The sequence below is a fragment of the Fukomys damarensis genome, unplaced genomic scaffold (assembly GCF_012274545.1).
Source record: "Fukomys damarensis isolate Sample0158 unplaced genomic scaffold, DMR_v1.0_HiC HiC_scaffold_4, whole genome shotgun sequence".
NCBI lineage: Eukaryota > Metazoa > Chordata > Mammalia > Rodentia > Bathyergidae > Fukomys > Fukomys damarensis.
In genome coordinates this window covers 59,159,908-59,180,456 of record NW_022900916.1, presented here as the reverse complement: position 1 = coordinate 59,180,456, position 20,549 = coordinate 59,159,908, and the positions used below count along the sequence as shown (strand labels likewise).

General features: G+C 37.4%; 1 protein-coding gene across 7 annotated transcripts in view; it reads left to right on the top strand.

Moving 5' to 3' along the window:
* The window catches only part of Dync1i1 (dynein cytoplasmic 1 intermediate chain 1), a 317,434-nt gene extending 315,285 nt beyond the window's left edge, over positions 1-2,149 (top strand). For all 7 annotated transcript variants that reach the window (XM_033758325.1, XM_033758328.1, XM_010603398.3 and 4 more), the window contains one exon: positions 1,220-2,149. In XM_033758325.1, the coding sequence (XP_033614216.1) occupies positions 1,220-1,330 (111 nt within the window). In that variant the 3' untranslated portion in view covers positions 1,331-2,149. The remainder of the gene's footprint in view (positions 1-1,219) is intronic.
* Positions 2,150-20,549: the final 18,400 nt, after the last annotated feature.

Genomic DNA, 20,549 nt, shown 5'->3' with positions numbered 1-20,549 from the left:
CTGTTTAGTGGGCAAGTTTCCAGATGTACAAGTAATGTAAATGCTTACATTTATTTGCTTCCTCTTTTTTATTTTAAAAGTATGAATATAGATTGTGATGAATATGCGTTCTTAATATTTATGGAATATGTGGATAGCATGTGTAGTACTAGTATGTAGGATTGATTATATCATCTTATAGGGTAAAACTCCAAGAAAATGACTATAATGTCTAAGTCAATTTTATTCTATAAGATAGCTTTCAGACTTCTACACAACCTATTTTTTCATCTTTAAATAATTTTTTTGTACTCCAGACACTTCCTGATATATTCAAGCAATTTATTTTTGGATACTATACAGAGAAATCATTACCTTTTTAAACAGCTAACAAAAATTCATATGTGCAATTTTTATTAGTCAGGGGTCTTAGTCCCTTCCCACTGAATTATATACATAGAAATATCATTTAGGAGATTTTATAAATCCCCCTTTACGGCAAATTAGTAGAGCATACTAGCTAAGGAACTAGATTACACTGACACTGTTATTTGCTTGCTGTGCAACCTTAGTAAGATTATTTAATCTTTCTGTGTCTGAATTTCTTCTATAAAACAGGGTCATTTCATTATACATATGTAGGATAAAATTACTGTACTAGGATTGTTGTGAGGAAAGAGTTAATAGATGTAAAGTACTTATAATAGAACCCTTGGTAAATACTAGTTAGAACTACACTTATTCATAGTTATCATCATATAAGTCTTGCTGAAAAAAACCTGAGCATTACTTCATAGTGGAAAAATTTGCCTGCATATGTGAGCTATTCTTTTGCCATGTATATTGGCATATTGAAAAAGGGATCAATTGCATTGACTAGAAAAAAAATGGTAGTTATTTCAAAATCTTGGCTAATAACGGAGTTTTTATTTGCTGGATTCACTGTAAGTCTGACCCAACTAAAAATGCTTTAGTTAAGAAAGTGCTTTTAGCCAAGAACGTATAGTTAAATTGAGTTTTATTCATTCCAAGTGACTTTGCTTCTGAGAGTGACATTATTCTTCCCAATTGTTAGATTAAGAGCAACATTTTAGGTCCCACTTGACAGGAAGACCAATATTTGGTTTCCTTTACATTCCAAGGAAAATGTCTGCTTTGGGAAGAGTCACCATGCAGGTGTCAAGGCTTGCAGATGTAAAAGATACCTTGTTCATCATGTCTTCATTGGTTTGCTTTGCAGCTTGCAGTTCCCCACAATGATGAATGGACGCGATTTGCCAGGACCCTGGTGGAAATTCGTGCCAACAGAGCTGACAGCGAGGAGGAGAGTGCAGTGGAGTTATCTGCCTAGTAGAAATGAGCCCCTTCTCCCCCCATCGTAGCCCAGCCTTTATGAGCTATAGAGCTCACCATCCTGTGTTTGGTATCCATTCAGTATCGGTATAACAGTGATGTTTTGGGTGCCATATTGTGCCAGCTTTCCTCCAGGTATCCCACACTATCCACTGACCTGAAATTCACCAGAGCATTTCTATCTTTATCTTTCTGTCTCAAAAATGAAAGGGGTGGGAGACATTTACGGGTTTAGTTGTTGCCTTTTAACTACTTCGTAGCTGTGTTTATTAGCTGGAAACCTCTGGTAAAATTTGTGCTTATGTGCACTTTTTGGCATAGTCCTATTAAATCCATATGAAGCCAAATATGATTGGGTGCAGATGTGGTGGGCCTCATGATATGGTACACGGCCAAGGACGTGCGATGTGGTGTTTTACATGGTGGCTCACATTATGAATGGATTTTCTAGAAGAACATTGCTGCTCCTTATTTATTGTAGTGCTCTGCATGGAACATATTTATTTGAAAGCATTAAAATAAATGATCCTAGAGCATGTGCATAATGAGAGAACTGTATTCTCTCTGCTGCTGTTGAGGTTACATTAAGTTCCAAATAACAATTATAATATGCCAGTTCCACTGAGAACATGAAGTCTTTAGAGGTTTGTTGCAGTGAACGGAATGAATTTTAATGCCCATTATTTCTAGGTACTTTAACCATATTTCAAATATAGTTGACCATTGATACTTGTCATTCAAGCTAACACAAAAGTCCAACAAAAGTCTGTGGTTCCTAAATATTACACCAGTATTACCAATAAAATGTTCCAAACCAGGTCTGCACCAGTGCGGGTAAATCCTTTGCATGGGGAAAGCCTCACTGTCAAATTCTGCTTTGATAAGGGGTGGGAGAAATTTGTGCTTATATGCACAAATACGAGGACTATGTTAAACATGGATTGTGAATTTATAGACAGCCAACCTGGCTGTATTTAAGCCAAGACTTCGAGTTTTATTTTTGTAAGGAAGCATGTGTGGTTTTGAAAGGGGAGGCACTCCCTTGCCTCTGTCACCAAAGCCATCCTTGCCCAAAGACAGTTTCAAACAGTGGAACAGAAAAGATGGGTTAAGATGAAGAAATACCAAATGTTCTACACATTTCCTTTTCTAAAATTGACACTAGACAATGTTTATTACTATTAAGCTAGGAAATGTGTCTATAAACAACTTTAATTTTTTTCAAAAGACCATTCCATGACTAAGGATAATGAAAATAAATAGTTGAGTTATGAAAAACATTTGAAGACATGCTTTCAGCTTTTTAGGAGGAAAATCCCAATTGGTGCCCTATCGGTAGGGATTCCTTGAACTAAGATTTATTTTGAAAATGATGATATACTTTTATCCAAGTGCCCTGTATGATCTATAGAAATTAAAATTTTACAGATTAAAAATAGGTTTAAAAGCAATCTAGTGAAAAGTACTGAGGAAAAAATGTTTTCTAAAACATACACTAAAGTGCTTAAGAATAAATCAAAAGCCCGTGAGTTATTATTGTAGGCCAAGCTCTGAAGGATTCAAAAGACGAATCCTGTGAAGAGCACAAAGACAAGAGTCGCTTGTAGGAGACACGTGTTTCTTATATATCGTGTACCCACTGTGGAGCTGTTCTCCACAACAGGCCTTCCGATTCCTTGCTGAGTCTGGGCTGACAGAGTGTACGATTTCTCGAATGTCTTGGCTTCCTTTGGCTGTTAAAACAGCAAATTGTACTGTAGATGAGCGGCTTAAACAACAGAAATGTATTTCTCCCAGTTCTGGAAACTAGAAAGTCCAGGAGCAAGGCCCCAAGGTATCTGGTATCTGATAAAGCCCCTTCCTCTCTTCCTGGCTTTCTTTGCACATGCGGCCATGTTCTCACTGTATCCTCACACGGTGGAGGGGTAAGAATGCGAATGGAATCTTGTGTCTTTTCTTGTAAGGGCACTAACCTCATTTATAAGAACTTCATCCCCATGACTTAATTACCTTCCAAAGGCCACACCCCCAAAATCTACTTGGAATTATGCTCCAGTTAATGAATTAAAATGGGGAGGCATAAACAGTATTAGTCCAGGACAAGGCTGTTAGGAGATGAAGAGCTCCCTTCCAGCTCACTTGGCACACACTTTTGGTGCCCAAGCCAGCCTACAGCTGTCAAATGGAGCGATCTCAGCTGATAGCCGAGATGGGATGTGATGGTCATGAATCTCCTACTGCAAAGTGACAGCTCTAGAAGCTATGCCCTGAAATCCATCACCATTAATTTCATGACTTGAGACCAGACTTTCTATGGGCTGCTCCCAGCCAAGGTTGAGTAGGACAGAGAAACTAAGGCAGGCCTGTACTGTGATTTCTCTGAGTTATCGTTGGTTCAAGAATTCCTTGTCCGCGGTGCTAAAATTGCTTAGAATTCTACTGCAATCGAAGACCAAGTACCTCTTCCCCTCTTTCCTTCCTTTCTTTCTCCCTCCCTCTGCACCTCCCTTATTTTCTTCTTCTCTCCTGTCTTTCTCCTGTCTTTATCAGATGCTGACCAATATCACTGTCTGATGCCTTTCCCAGCATAATCTGGCTCAGGTTGTACTAGGCATGATAAGAGAATAAAAAGGCTACCTATCAAAAGAGTCTCATCAATAAATCTATGTCCCGTTAGGAGGCAGGGGAGTAGCAGTGTGACTGAATTTTTCAGATGTTTGAACAAGGAAGCGGACTGTAGGTTGGATAAGCAATAATTTATTGACTTTGAGGTATGACATGGGTATACAGTGAATGCTTAAAAAACACTTATGACAGTAAACGATACATTGCCAGAAATGATGGGAATGAAGGAAACCTGCAGTAACAGTGCCTATCTCGTGGCAGTTAATCCTGAGAAGTCAGGAAGCCGCAATCACTGTCACAACCAGCTAGATCAGAGGAGCAGTCATAGAAGTCACAGGATAATTGATAGGATAATGCAAGCCTAAGAGCAAAACAGGCAGCCAAAATGTTATCGCACACATGTGACCGAAAACAATAAAAAATGAAGGAGCACAAGGTTGAAGAAGTTACCTCAATTAAAAGTCATAATTCTCTGCTTATTACCCAGATCTGTGCCAATTTCTCAGTCCAGATACCCTTGACTGAAGGAGTCTTGTGTTGCTAGGAGGAAGGGAACTATTGCAAACATGTTCTATAAGATATCCACTTATCATCAATGATCCTCCAGTTCTCTAAATGACCTCTAGGGCCATTTATTCAAGAGAGCATAGAGTACAGAAAGAGAAAAATTCAAATATTTGAAAGTGAATGAATACAGAATCTGAATTCTCATTAAAATTCTTGGATCAGTGGCTTACTATGCCTGGATAATATAATGGAGTCTTTACAAAGCCCTTGGTCACAGTGGTATCTTTGGGTCTATAGACGCACAAAGCAGTCATTTCTCAGTTCTTGAGAGTTCTATTAGAATGGATGTAACTATATTGGATCCCTGCCCTCTGGGGTAAGAGCTTCACCAAAAGGAAGGTCCACCTGTGAAGATCCCGGAAACTGCTACACCCCTGTCTCCTCCAGCTAAGACAGAAAAAAAACTATTACATCTCAGGGCATGGATAGGAAGATGGCATGGATCAATGACACTCTTAAAGGTCTGAAAGATGTCGGGTTGTGGTCTCTTAGTATTCACTTAGTACATCAATCTGGCCCTTTATAAACTAGATGGGTCTTGGAGAGAAATAAATGAGTTCTGCAATCTCAACCAAGTGAGGCTTTGATCAGATGTGCTATGATGCCTAGACTAGATTAATAATTATCCTGTAGATTAAAATACCTCTGGCACATGGTATTGGCCATTGAGTGATGATTTTATTCTTTTCCTGTGAATCTATGTAAGAAGATCAGAAACAATTTGGACACAAGTGAGAGTAACACTATACATCTTTACTTTTGCTTATCTCTTTGTTCCCACTTTTAGGCCTCTGATATGAATATCCCTTTTCAATTCATTTTGCAGATCAGGCTTTTCTTAGGTAAATCTCATGAGTAGGACTTCTGGATCATATTTTAATAATTTATCAGAGAAGCTTCAGAAGAGTTAATTCCCAATAAGAAAGTATCAGTTCTAGTTATTCCACAGTTTCTCTGATGTTTGGTTTTGTCAGTCTTATTTTATAATTTTATTTTAGTTATTCTGATGGTAGTTAACTGTGGTTTTTGTTTGTACATCCTTGATAACTAATGATTTTGAGCACCTTTTTGCGTGCTTAATGGATTTTTTTTTTTTTTTTGTACTGGAGATCAAACTCCTGACCTTATGCTTGCAAGGCAGGAATGGTGCCATTAAGCTAAACCCTGGGGTCAATTAATGGGTATTTTTATATATGTTATTATATCTTCTTTTGTGAAATATTGGTTCAAATATTTTGTTCATTTTTAAATTATTCACTTTAATTCATAGTAGAATAATAATCTTTTTATTAATTTGAAAGTCTTTATATATATTCTGCTTTTCTTCTATTATATTATTAATTTATGTATTCTAAATGAACATTTTTTTGTCTGAGGGCCAGGGTTTTAGCTCAGTGGTTATGCCACCTGCCTTGAAAGCGTAAGGACCTGAGTTTGATATTCGGTACCAAAAAAAGAAATCTCTTTGTCTGATATGTGTTCCAAATATTTTCCCACTGTATAGCTCAAACTTTCATTTCTTTGATAGAATATCATGATATACAAAATATTTCCATTTTGTCAAAATTAATTTTTGGGGGTATCAGAGGTTGAACTGGGGTCCTTGCACATGCTAGGCAGGCAGCAGCACCACTGAGCTAAATCCCTGGTTCAAAATCTAAATTTTAAAGTCTTTTATAGTTAGTATATAATCTTTTCTAGTAAATCTTTTCCACAGATCACAAAGATACTATCTTATGTTTTCTTCTGGGACATCTTACTGTTTTATCTTTTACATTTTAATTCAGATGAATCTTAGTTTTTGTGTATGGAGTCAGGTAGTGGTTAAAATTTATTTTGCTTCAGGAATATCCAGCTCTTCTGGTAATATTTGCTGAAAAGAGCATTTTCTTTTTGTCCATTAAATTAAATTAGCATCTTTATTAAGAGTCTCTTACTAGGGCAGGATTTAGCTCAGTGGCCCCAAGCCTGCCTCACAAGTTCAATGTCTAGTTTGATCCCTGGTACCAAAAACAAAAAACAAAGAGTCTTGCCAGGCGTCATGGCACATGCCTGTAATCTCAGCACTCGGGAGGCTGAGGCAGGAGGATTGCTGTGAGTTCGAGACCAGCCTGGACTACATAGTGAGTTCCAGGTCAGTCTCAACTACATCTGTCTCAAAAAAACCTGTCTCAAAAAACCAAAAAACAAAGAGTCTCCTGCTTATATATAGAGTCTGTGTGTGTGTGTTTGTATCAGCAGTTTGCCATACTAATAAATGTCTGGAAGCTAATAGCTACCACTTTGAGCACTTCTTATAATTGTAGAGGCCAAAAGTAACTTACTTTAATCTAACAATGTCTCAATGAATTTAGTATTAAAGTACTTATACAAATTCTTGATGCATACATTTTTTTGGTAGACTCTATGTATAGGTGTACTGATGAATCTTCTATTCTATTTTACTGACCATTTTATCTATCCAAACCACAGTAGTGGTTAGCTTGAGTGCAGTAACTTTACACTAAATCTTGAAATTAGGAAATTCAAGTAATACAACTTTGTCATTCATATTGAAACATGTTTTGATCTATTAGAGCTCTTTGGTGTTTGTTCATGAACTTTAGAATCACTGAAATTGTTTTAAAAAGTGCACTGCTTAGATTTTTGATTCTGATTTCATTGAAATGACAAGTCATTAAAAGAATGGATATCTTTAAAATGCTGAGTTACATAATCTATAAACAGAATATTTTTTTATTTGGTCAATCTTTAAATTAGTTCACTGGAGGCTTTTAGTATGTAGGTTGTAGACATTTAGACTTATTCTGAAGTATCTATTTTTACTCTATGCTAAAAGCTATTTTAAAATTTTATTTTTCAACTTTTTCATTTGTAAAATATATTTTGGGTTCTTCTTTATTTTGCAACCTTCATAACTATACTTTGTATTTCTAGATTTTATAGATGTCATTGGTTATATGTACTTAATTATGTCATCCGAAAATAATGAAAGTTGTATGTCTTCATTTCCAATCCAATCTTTTAACTTTCTTCCTTTCTTCTTCCTTTACTTCTTTTTTTCTCCCTCTTTCCCTCCCTTCTTCCTTCTCCCCTACACTGACTTCTAGCTTAATGATATTCAAGAGACTCAAATACTGAAGACCCTGGCAGTTAGATTCCAGTACCCTGCCCAGTATATGATGCAGACCTGAGCAACAGAACTAAAAGACAGAACAAAGAGAAAGCGGAAGGCCAGGATGACCAATGGGTACAACCAACAAAGGCCCTGGCCAGTCCCAGGCACTGACTTTTATTGGCAATCAGTTTGGGTAAAGGCAAGCTACATGCAGTTTCTATGGAAATTTTCTCAAATGAGGAACAGAATAGACAAAATATATGGATGTAATTAGAACATTGTCCTTCTAGTCGGAAGGTTTTAGTTATGGGAACAGAATTTGGGTGCGAGTTACTCTGACCTCAGCAGGTAGGCTTCAGCCAGACTCACTTCTCAAAACAAGCCAATGTTGGGGTTAACTCTCCACAGCTTGCTTTGGGCATAATCAGTATAATGGTCCTCTGCACTCAAGCAGAAATCCTTACCTTCCAACTATAAAACATGTGCTTCACCGTGATCTGATGAAGGAAATTTCATTCTTTTCATTCTCAGGTTGTAACTGCTCAGAGGCTTTATCATGAGTAGGTGCTGAGTCTTATTATGTTTCAGGTGGATTTCTAGTTTTAGTTTTTTGAGGAATCTATGTACTGATTTCCGGAGTGATTACATTAGATTACATTTCCTTCAACAATGCAGAAGGATTCCTTTTTACCTGCAGCCTTGCCAAGTATCTTAGTTACTTTTTTCTCATTGCTGAGACAAAATTCTTGACACCCAAAGTTAAAGGAGGAAAAGTTTATTTGGCTCACCATTTATGAGAGATTTCAGTTCATAGTTGGCTGGCTACTAGTCAGGGTAGCATTGCAGAGGAGAAATTATTCATGGCAAACAGAAGGTAGCAAGGCAGCAAGCAGAAAGTGACGAGCAGCAGCCCTCTGTCTGTTTCTTATGTCTTATCCAGGTTATCCAGCCTTAAGGTAGTTAACTCTCACACCCAGGGTGGAGCAACCTTAATCCTAGCATCCTACCATGTATCCATCCCAGCATCATATCCTTGATCCCTGTAGCACAGGCTCTAGGTCCAGCCACCTCCATATAGTCCCACCTATGACCCCATGAGGCTTTGGGGGACATCTAGATATAAGCCATGATACCATCATTTGATATTATTTGATTTTTTTAATGATATACATTCCTTATGGAGTAAGATTGAGTCTCAGTATTATTTTAATTTGCATTCCTCTAATGGCCAGAGATGCTGAAAGATTTTTTATGTATTCACTGGGCATCTATATTTCTTCTGAGAAGTGTCTATTTATTACACTTGCCCATTTTTTTTATTGCATCTTTCAATTTGGTGGTGAGTCTCATTTTTTTTTTTTAGCTGTTGAATATTTTTTTAAAGCTTTAATTGAGTTTATTGGTCCATTTTAGGGATACAGCACAGTTACATTCATTGTTGGGATCTTGTACCTCTACATGACAAGTTTTGGTTCTCATTTATTCCCCTTGTCCCTGCCCTCCCTTCACCCACTTCTCCCCTCTCCATCTATAAACACTTTATTTCCATCTTTTCATTATCTCACATTTTTTCATCTTTTATATATATTCTTGATACTAGTCCTCAGTCCAAGGAGTAGCTAGCAAATTTTTTTTCCCATTCTGCAGTTTTTCTCTTCATTCTGTTGGCTATTTCCTTTGTTCTTCAGATGCTTTTTAATTTGATGTAATCAAATTTGTTGATTCTTCATGCTATTTCTTGTGCAACAGGGATTCTATTCAGAAAGCTGTTGCCTGCTTGTACCTTCAAAAGCGTTTTTCTATTTTATCTTCCAGCACATTGCTTTTGTTTTCATATTTACATTTTAATACATTTTGGGTCAATTTTATTACATTGTAATAGATAGGAGTCTAGATGAAATCTTCTGCATATGTATAGCCAGCTTTCCCAGAATCATTTATTAAAGGGGCTCTCTTTGCTCCAGTGTATGTTTCTGGCCTGTGTGGCAAAGATCAATGAATGTGCCTACAGTTGTTTCTGTTTTTCTGTTCCTCTGATCCACCTGCCTGTTTTTGTGCTAGTGCCATGCTGTTCTTACCACTGTAGCTTTGTAATATAATTTGAAATGTGATGCTTCTTGACTTGTTCTTGTTGCTCGGTATTACTTTTGCTACTCAGGGTCTTTTCTGGATCCATATGAATTTTAGGATTGTTTTATTTAGTTCTGGTGAGGAATACTGTTGGCATTTTGATTGAGATTGCATTAAACGCATATATCAGTTTTGAAATACAGCCATTTTGATAATATTGTTTCTGCCTATATAGGAGCAGGGAATATCTTTCTATTTTCTGATGTCCTCTTTAATTTCCTTTTTTAGAGTACTACAGTTTTTGTTAAAGAGGTTTTTCACTTCCTTGGTTAGGTTAATTCCTAAGTATTTTCTTTTACTTGAAACTATTTTGAATGGCATTATTTTCCTAATATCTTTCTACATGGCTCTATTATTGGTGTTCAGGAATATGATTAATTATTGTGTGTTGATTTATTATCCTGCTAGCTTGCTGAATTTATTAGTTCTAGGAGGCTTTGGTGGAATTTTTTGGATCTATTGTGTAAAAGGTTGTGTTGTTGGCAAATAAAGATAGTTTGATTTCTTCCTTTCTTATATGTATCTTTTTATTTCTTTCTCTTGCCTGATTGCTCCACTCAAGTTTTGAATAGCATATTGAACAGAAGTGGTGATAGTGGAATCCTTGTATTGTTCCTGATTTTAGAGGAAAAGCTTTCAGGTTTTCTCCATTTAATGTGATGTGGGCTATTGTTTTGTCATAAATGGCTTTCATCAGATTGAGATAAAGTCTTTCTATACCTATTTTCTTCAGATTTTTTTTTCTAAAAATCACTAATCAATGCTGGATTTTGTCAAAGACTTTTTCTACATCTATTGAAATGAGCATATGATTTTGGCTTTTGCTTCTATTCATGTGATATACTACGTTTATTGATTTGTATTTGTTGAACCATACTTGCATGTCTGGAATGAAGCCTACTTAGACATGATGAAGAATCTTTGTACTGATTGTTGCATTCTGTTTCTCAGTATCTTGTTGAGAATCTTTGCATTGTGTTCATTAGATTGCCTGTTGTTTCTTTTTTTTTTTTAATTGAGTCTTTCTTTGGTATGGAAATGAGGGTAACGGTAGTTTCCAGGAATTAGTTTAGCTGTACTTCTTCCATTTAAATTTTATTAAAGAATCTGAGGAGAATTGACATTAGATCTCTGGAGTTCTTGTAGATTCAGGGGTAAATCCAGTAGGTCTTGGGCTTTTCTTAGTTGGTAAGTTTTTTTTTAATATAACTACCTCAATTTCATTGCCTGTTATTAGATTATTCAGGGTTTTTATACCTTCTTGGTTCAGTTATTGTAATTCATATGTATCTAGACATCTATCCATTTATTTTGGTTTCTCCAATTTATTGGAATACAGGTTTTTGAAGTAACTGTAATTACTAATAATCTTCTGGATTTTGGCAGTGTACATAATGATGTCATCTTTTTCTAATTAAAGTGATGTAGGTCTTTTCTTCACATTTGTTTATAAGATTGGCTCAGGGTTTGCCTGTGTTGTTTATTCTTTTGAAAAAACAGTTCTATTAATAGATTATATTCTTTTTCAGTCTCAATTTTATTGATTTCTGCTCTGATCTTTATAATTTCTTTCCTTGTATTAGCTTTGCATTTGAATTGTTCTTGTTTTTCTAGGATGTCAAGGTGAATCATGAAGTTATGTATTTGGCTTGCTCTGTTTTCCTGATGTGGGCATTCACAGATATAAACTTCCTTCAGTGCTTTCACTGTGTCTATAGATTTTGGTATGTTCTACTGGCATTGTCATTTGATTCTGGGGACTGTTTATATTCTTCTTTGATTTCTTCTGTGGCCCGCTGATTATTCAAAAGTATATTGTTGAATCTCCTTTGAGTGCAAAATTTCTATAGCTTCTTTTTCCACTGATTTTTAGTTTCATTGCAGTATGATCTAATAATGTTCATGGGATAATTTTGATTCTTTTATATGTATTTAAGCATACTTTATGGGCTAGTAAGTGGTTTGTTTTGGAGAGAGGTCCATATGCTGCTGGGAAGAATTTATATTCTATTTTTGTCAGGTGAAAGACTCTGTAGGTATCTTTTAAGTCCATTTGTTTGAAGGTGTGTTTCAACTTGATAGTCCTTTGTGGATTCTTTTTGTCTAGTTGATCTATTTGTGATAGTGGTTTATTGAGGTCCCTCTCTATAATTGTATTGATCTTTATCTGTTATTCTACATCCAGTAGTACTTGTTATAGGAAGTTGGGTACAATTGTGTTTAGTGCATATATTTTTATAATCATTATCTCTTTTTGTTGAAATGTTCACTTAACCAATATACTGTGACCTTCTTTGCCTCTTCTGATCAATTATGGCTTGAATCCACCTGTCTGAAAATAGAATAGTTACCTACGCTTTTGGGGGAGGCGCTCATTACATAGAATATTATTTCCCATTTTTCATTTTTAGGTTGAACATTTTGGGGATGAAATTTTGTTTCTTGTACACAGCATATCATTGGGTTTTGTTTTTTTATCTAATTGCCAATCTGTGTCTTTTGAATGGGGAGTTGCGACCACTCACATTGAAAGTTATTACTGTAAGGAACTGATTTATTCTGTCATTGCATTATTTTCTTGTTGCTGATTACTTTCTTCCTTTCTGCTTAACTGCTTATCCACCCTGATACATTCATTTCCTAGATTTCACTTTGGTAACTTTTCTTGACTCTAACTCCTTACTAGTCATTCATGTTTTGTATCATTTTGTGTAGTTCAACTAGCTTTTTGTTCATGTCTTCTGTAAGCTGATTCTTTTGTTTATTAAGTCCATCATCTGTCTAGTTTTATCATCTCGGAGGTAGCCAAATACCTTACTGATCTGTTTTTAAATTTTTGTTGTCTCCTCTGTTATTCTTTTGAATAATTCAGTTGTGTGGCATTTGATTTCATCCCTCTTGATGCCCCATGGATCCGCTTTGCAGAAGTAGAGAGTTTTTGGAGGCATTTTGTTGCCTAATTTTGGGGGGAGGAGTCTGAGAGTTGGGTATCAATTATAATAGAAAGACTCTTTTGCCAGTATGGAGATCTGTTTACTAAGCATGTGCTTTCCAGTGATGTGCTCTGGACATAGGTAACTATAGACCTTTTCTTCTGTTCCAAGATTCCACTACCTCTGTTTTCTTGGGGAGGGGAGAACACAGTGTAATTGGCCCAACATCCAATTCTCTGGACACGAACCACCATAATATTAATGATACAAAGACAAAACAGATATTGGCATACAGTAAAAAACAGTTAATAGTAATAACTATGCCATCCTGACAATAGCAATGAGGTCAACAATAATAATAGAGACAATGACAAAAGAGATATTGACATACTATAAAAACCAATAAAAGCTACCACTGTTGCAATCTTAACCTTAGAAGAGATCTATAATTATATAGACGCAAACCAAATATTGACCTACAATAAATACTTACTGCAACTACTATGTCACCATTAACAATAGAAAAGAATTGAACAAAAGTATAGTGTTAGCCAAATATGTAAAGAATAATAAAGCTTAATAATAATACTAGTAAAAATGAAGGGTGCAGGGAAAGGTAAAATGAAAAGAAAAATTTGAAAAATAAAGAAATGGAAGATGATAAAGAGAAAAAAGTGAGATACAGGTTCCTATTAAGGAGTAAAATAAAATAAATAGAATTAGATAAATGCAACAGACAAGAAGAAAGAAGAAAAAGGACAAAGAACAAAAGAGAGGGGGAAAAAACCCCAAATCCTCAAAAAGAAGAAGAAGAGGAGGAGGAGGAGGAGGAAGAGGAAGAGGAAGAAGAAGAATTCTGCTAAGTTTTTGCCTGACCGGTTTCCAGAGTCTGCAGTATCAGAAGCCATCATCTATGGGGGAGGCCCTGTAAGTTAGTACTACATCCTATTTGGTTTCCACACTAACATTTTTGTGTACGAATGCTGAATGTTGTCCCACCTTTCATGCTGGGTGTGGTTGTTCATTGTGTCTGCCCTGGACCTTCTTTCACTTCAGCAGTTCCAAGTTTCCATGTCCATCTATATGCCCCAAATCCCTTTCTCCATCTAGCTTTAAAGTGTCCCCATCCAACACACACACACACACACACACACACACACACACACACACACACTCCACAGGTCTCTCTGTCCATACTGTCGTGGAAGGAATTTGCAAGTGACACACAGAGAGGTAGCGGAATGGAAGTAAAATAATGAATTTACTCATCAATGAGGGTCGATCGCACATAAGCCATGCCTGGATCAGTGACACACTGGGTTACAGCTCCTCCTTTTATAGGGTTTTACAACCTTGACTTCATTTTGGGTGGTTTCTTTTCATTCTCATAGCTCACATCATGGCACAAGATAGTTAACTTTAACCCAGATGTAACAGTTCTTTGCAGATGGGGAATTTACCTTAAGATTCCTCCAGCTATCTATTCTAGTGCACAGGAAGGGGGTGTTCAAGGTTAGGGATGAGGCCAGATGTCCTATTTCATGGCTAATGCCCTCAGTGTCTGTTAATTTTGAACTAAACAAAGCCGATTGCTGTTAGAGACAGAAGTCATTTTACACTTTCCTAACATTTTGTATTTTTTTAGATTATTTACAAAAGTTCTCTGTATCAGTACATCCCAGGCTGTGGCAATTGTCCAAGCTGATAACATTAGCAGGTGGCCCACTGAGTTCTGTGCTGGATGTAGATAGTGGGGTGATGTTAGAGGGTTTAAGCATTCTGCTGGCTGGATTAATGTCACCACTTTCAGATCCAGGCTTTTCCAAAAACCACACACGACCAGGCTGGCTTCTCCCCATAGGTGGTGGGACCCCTGTCTTTCCTGGCCTGCATTCAAAATTCTCAGGTAATCTATATCTAGTTTGCACCCTCTCCAAAACTGTGGGTTTTTTGTTTGTTTGTTTGTTTTTGTTTTTGTATTTGTACTGGGGATTGAACATGGGACCTTGTGCTTTGCGAGGCAAGCGGCAGAACCACTGAGCTGAATCCCTGGCAACAACTGTGTCTTTGTTATGGTTTATCTCCCACCAAATCACTATGGTAGGGTGCCCCACCCGGCCAAAAACACTGAAGTGTGGTTGCTCTTAGCTCAATCTTTAAACCCCTTTCCATAGTGGGTTCTGATTAAACTCTCTCAAATATGAGGGGCAACTTCTGAGTTTCTTCTCTAGCTTGCTATATGGAAGGAGTTACTTTGAGGAAAATCCCATGCTGTTTGTATACTTTATAATATTTGTGGCCTTTTCTTGGGGCTAGTGTTGCCAGCCTACTTCAGTTTCTCTTTGGAGTTGCTGACCCTCTCTGGTAAGCAGAGAAGGTTCCCTTCCCCAGAAGGCGGTTAGGCTTGTAAATGGCTTTGTTCTTTTCTCTGCATTGTGCTCTGTTTCTGTAGCTTTTCTGGAGTTTCTAATTTTCCTAGCAGCTGCCTCTCAATTCCTGGAGATCTACTTCTTTTATTTTTTCTTCATCAAGTTGATGTATTCCAAATATCTTCATCCTAGGTCTTGGAGAGGCTGTATTTTGTTACTACAAAATACAGAGAGTCTTCACTCTGCCATTTAAAAATCTCATCATTTATATCTTTCATTTCTATATATATCATGTTTCTTCTATCTTCTTCTTTTTCTTTTCTTTATAGTGTTGGGGATTGAACCAAGAACCTTGCATATGCTAAGGCAAGCACTCTACCACTAAATGACATTGCAAGCTTTCCTTACCTTCTTGACTATATGAATTATTTGTAATGGCTGTCTTAATGGCCTTGTTGATAGTTCCATCAACTGTTATTTTTGGTCTGTTTCTATTGATTGATTTCCACTTTGTTATGGTTTTTATTTTTCATCTTTTTGTGATTGGTAGTTTATTTTTTATTTTTTTAAGCATTGTAAATTTTACCTTGTACACTGTGAAATTTTATTGCATTTTTAAAGTAGCAATGAGTTTTGTTCTGATAAGTAATTACTTGAAATCAGTTGCATCCTAATGGGACTTGCTTCTAAGTGTTAAGGGCAGTGCAGTCTTTATTGTAAGACTAATTTATCTGTATTCATAACATGATACTCTTCTGAGGATTTTACTTGATACTCTTATGTATTATGAGGACTTTGCCCACTAGCTCATGCAAATGCAAATTATTTCCCCTCTTGGAGCTCCAGATTTTTTTTTCTCCTTTCCAAAAAAACTTTTTCCCGAGCCTAGAATAATTTCTTCGCATAAATGAATAGATCAGTACTTGTCCCCAAACTTGAGAACCATCTGTAACACTTCAGAGCTGTCTCTTTGCCCAGCTCCTTCATCTCTCACCAAGTTGTAGTTTCCCTGGTCTTGATCGCTTCACTCTGGGTAGACTACTTTAGGCTCCGTTTGGTCTCCTTGCCTGTGAAGGGGACAGGAACTGCCTTCAGGTAATAAGCTAATACAACAGAAGCTCTTACCTTGTTTCCTTCCTCCCCAAATTTAGTCTATTTTTTGCCTCATATCCAATGTTTGAACATTGTATCATATTGTTTCATCATTTTCTAGTTTTCTGTACTATCCAGGCATGACCACATGAAAGAATCTCCCCAAAATACAATTTTGAAGGCAAAAACATAAACTGGTATTCAATGCTTATAGGAGTGAAAGTATTTAATATTTACATTGGGGCATTGATAATTCACTGTTATGAGTTTTTTGATAAAAAATTTAAAATCTTTAAAACAGGGCCAAGGATTTAGCTCAGTGGTTCTGTTGCCTGCCTTGCAAACTCAAGGACCCGAGTTCGATCCCTGGTACCAAAAATAAATAAATAAATATAAAATAAAATCTTTAAAACAAAAGATAGCACATCACTTAAGTTAAACATATGTCAAATGCCATTATCCTTAGCATTTTTATAACTTAGCCAGATAGCTATATGTATAGTTAGAAGGCTTAGTTATTAAACCAAATCAAGATACTTTCTAAATTGAGTAAAAGGAAACAATGCCATACGCAACTTCAAGTACCAAGAGACAAAAGTGATGGTTTCTCTATATTCATTCACACACACACACACACACACACACACACACACACACACACACCAACTAAAAACTATCCTTTTATAACACCAGATAGCCCAAATGGACTTTCTGTAAAAAGTAGCCTCTTCTATAAGCCACTAATTATCTACAGACTTAAATTCTGAGATCAGTAAAGCATATCACTAAACTTAGAACATATGTAGGAAATCTCTGCTTTACACTCTGAAATATACCTGCCTTCTGAGAATAAAAATATTTTTTTGCTCCAGAAAAAAAAAATGTCAATTTTTGTTGTGGATCAGTCAGTAATCTGCTCTTATTTATGGAAGAATAGAGGAGGAGACATGTGCGGTGGCAGACATCCTCTTCCTTAACTTTAGAGGTAGCAGGAAACTTGTCAAGAATATGGTAAGACTTTTCTGCCATTAGTGGTGACGGAGATTTCATGTCCAAAAGTAATCCCACAGCGAGTCCCACACTCTGTAAACCGTCTCCATTCGCTCCAGACACACTTTGAGGCTGAGTGCCCATAGATATTTACTTTTAATTTGGTTTTCCGTTATTTCCAAGTCTTGCTGAAGAATGGCATTTTCTAATTAGAGAATTTTAAGAAGATCCAATTCAGTTCACATCAGATCACGTTGCACTGTAATGTTTGTAAATTTACCTCCCCTTTTTCCACATTACCTTCCAGTTTTACACCCGTGGGGCAAATGCTTCAAGTTTACCTTAATCTTTGCTTCACTGACTTTAATAGGCTGTAAAATAGTTTAAGAGGAGCCTCAAAATGCATCAGGGTTCATCTGGTCCTTGAGCTCCAGAATTGTTTGAGGTAGCAAAATGTATTCACTATGATAAATAACTAGCTATCACTCTTTCCTTCTACTCTAAGCTAGGAATGATACCGTCTGATACTTAAAACTAGGAGCAGTAAGAAATTTTGGGCAAAGACCATCAAAAGAGCCCTCTATTTAGCTTCATTGAGAAACCTTCACAGGGAAGCAGGCTGCCATGTGATATGGATTCAAATTTGGCCATCATCACCAGCTAGCTGTAGGGAACAATTTAATCCAAGTCTTGGTTTCTTGGTTTCCTCATTTTTAACACAGGGAAAACAACAGTGCCTACCTCAAGGGTGGTGTCAAGATTAAATTAGATCATGCCGGGCTGGGGATTTAGCTCAGTGGTTCCACCTCCTGCCTCCCAAGCACAAGGACTGGAGTTCGATCCCCAGTACAAAAATAAAAAAATAATAAATAAAAATGAGATCATGCCTAGCACAGGACAGCTCATATTTACTTCTGACAGGCCCAACAACTCTGGGCTGGGGGCAGGATTACCTCTTCTGCTCTCCTTGGGAAGCAGCCCAGTGATAGACCACAGCAAAAGCTGGGATAAGCAGCTAAAGATGGCAGAGGGAAAGGATGATGGGAGGCTAGGAAGAATGTTTCAATTAGTTATCAATCATTAAGGAGCACTTCCTACAGGGCAGACTATTGCACATGTCCATTCAAGACTATTTTTTTAAAAAACACCTTAGAAACCATCCCACTGCAAAATGAAACATCCTTCCAGGGGCCAGAGCCCTCTCTAAAGCAATGGATAGGCTCAAGAGCCTTGGTAGCTACACCAGTGTGCTGAGGGTGTATCTATGACCTAAAAGTGAGCATCACACAAGCACAATTACTGTGTCCTCTTCATTTTCCTTCTAAAGTTATTCAAAGGGACTGTGGTTTTGCCTTGAGCAAAAACCTCCTTAACAGCCTGGAATCTCAAAGCAAACAACATTATTTTATTAGGTTATGATAGCAGATGAAAGCAGAGCGTTCCAGTTGGACTCTTTTTGGAGTCAATTTATGCATTAGCTTAAAAGAAATCCCTCTGAGAGAGTTCCCGCTGTCCTTAGCAGCTTCTAAGAGAAAGCCTGAGGAACAGAGAATGAACCAGGAGTATGTATTCACACAGTCAGTGATAAGAAAAAGCGCTGTCACGGTACATCTCAATCCCAATGGAACACTCAGAGGATGTGAGTTTTTTAAAATGAAATTTTATTTTTCACAAGGACCAGGGAATTTAAACTGAGAATTTATGTAACTACTCCTGACTCAAAGTAACCAACTGATTAAAACCAATTTTAAATAGCTACAGTTGCTTTCCTTATGATTTTAAAAGTATATGACAAATCCACGAGACTGATTATTTAATGTCAATTATGGTTTTTACCTCCAACAACAAAAAAGACACGAAGGGCACAGTGGGGGGAAACTACATTTCTCAAAAATTCATCCATCCATCTACTCATCCATCTTTCAAAATAATAACTAAGCATGTACTAAGAGAATCAAAGACAGTCCCTACACTTAGGGAGCTCAATCTGCGCTTTCAAATTAAAGACCACCACTGTGTGGAAAATAGAGGCAGCAATGCTGGGAGATGCCTCAAATATTAAAATAGGCAGTGAGTTTCCTAACACCTGTGGTCTTCCTAATATCAAAAGCAGAATTCTTTCATGAGGATCATTCCCCAAAGGTAAAACAAAAGACACTTACCCCTTTATGGCAAGGACCATTATGGAAAAAACATTTCACTGCCCTGACCAGGGAAGATGTTTTTTTTTTTTTTTTTTAAATCTTTGGAAAAATCCACATCCTGAAAGCATTTGATTACCCTGAATTTAAAATGGGATTTCGCTCAGTGGCAAGGATACCAATTCATCCCTGTAAGTATGGCTTCTGTGGTGAAAGGCACATGATGGCATTGAGGAAGGGTTTATCTAGAAGGTTGATAAATGTGGCCCTAGGACAGGATTTGTCAAATTCTGTCCCTGGAAATCTCCCTGCCTTGACTTGAAGAATTCCAACAAGACTGGCTTTCTGAGTGTCTAGTTGGAGGGGGTTACAAACAGTTTCAAGCACAATTTGTTCCCGTTTTTATTCCCTGCTCACTGAGTTATGTGCTGTTAAACATTTCCAGAAGACTGTCAAAACGTAAGCATCCCGAGGTTTACATAGGCCACACCATTAAATAACATATAAGCACAAAATTTTAAACACTGTTTTCCAGCAATGGTAAATATTTTAGCTAAGTAAAAACTGAAGCCTGAAATGCAATAAGCATTTAAATGAGTCTTTTCTGTGCCAGAATTCTTATTTTCCCCTGTGCGACCCTGGCTGCTGGGATTAAGGCTACCCCAGGGAGCTCAGCAAATGGTTGTGGGTTATGAGGTGCAGCAAGGGCTTGGCGACAGTGTGCCACCCAGCCTCAAGAAACCCAGCCGTGACGGGAGCCCAAGAATCAGTGTGTTCACTTTGCGGTCAGCTTCACATTTTTCCCTTCCTTGAAAAAGGGAATGGCTGCGAAAGTCAGGCTTGTCTCCCACTCCTCAATCAGTCATGAGGTGGACCAAGAGCAGAGCTGAAAAGACGCAGGGCCGGAGAGGGAGGGGGAGGCTGGTCCCTCTGGGTGGCGCGGAAGCAAGTGGGAGTGACGTGCCTTCCGCCCCTCAGCCTTAGGGAGGGAAATGACCGAGGCACTGACAGCAGCCGCACCACTGCCGACATGAGTGCTGTCACTTTGTGAAGAGGGAAACCCAGAACAAATTTCACATGGTTTTCACCACACAGTGATTGTAGTCCTATTCAAGGCCTGTCACAGTCGTGCCACCCACTGAGCAGAAATCCATGGAAATCAGGCCTCCTTCAAAATCTCTCAAATCACTGCCTCTCCCCCAGCAGAACAAGACAAGAATCTTAAAGTAACAGACAATATGGCCCTATCTCC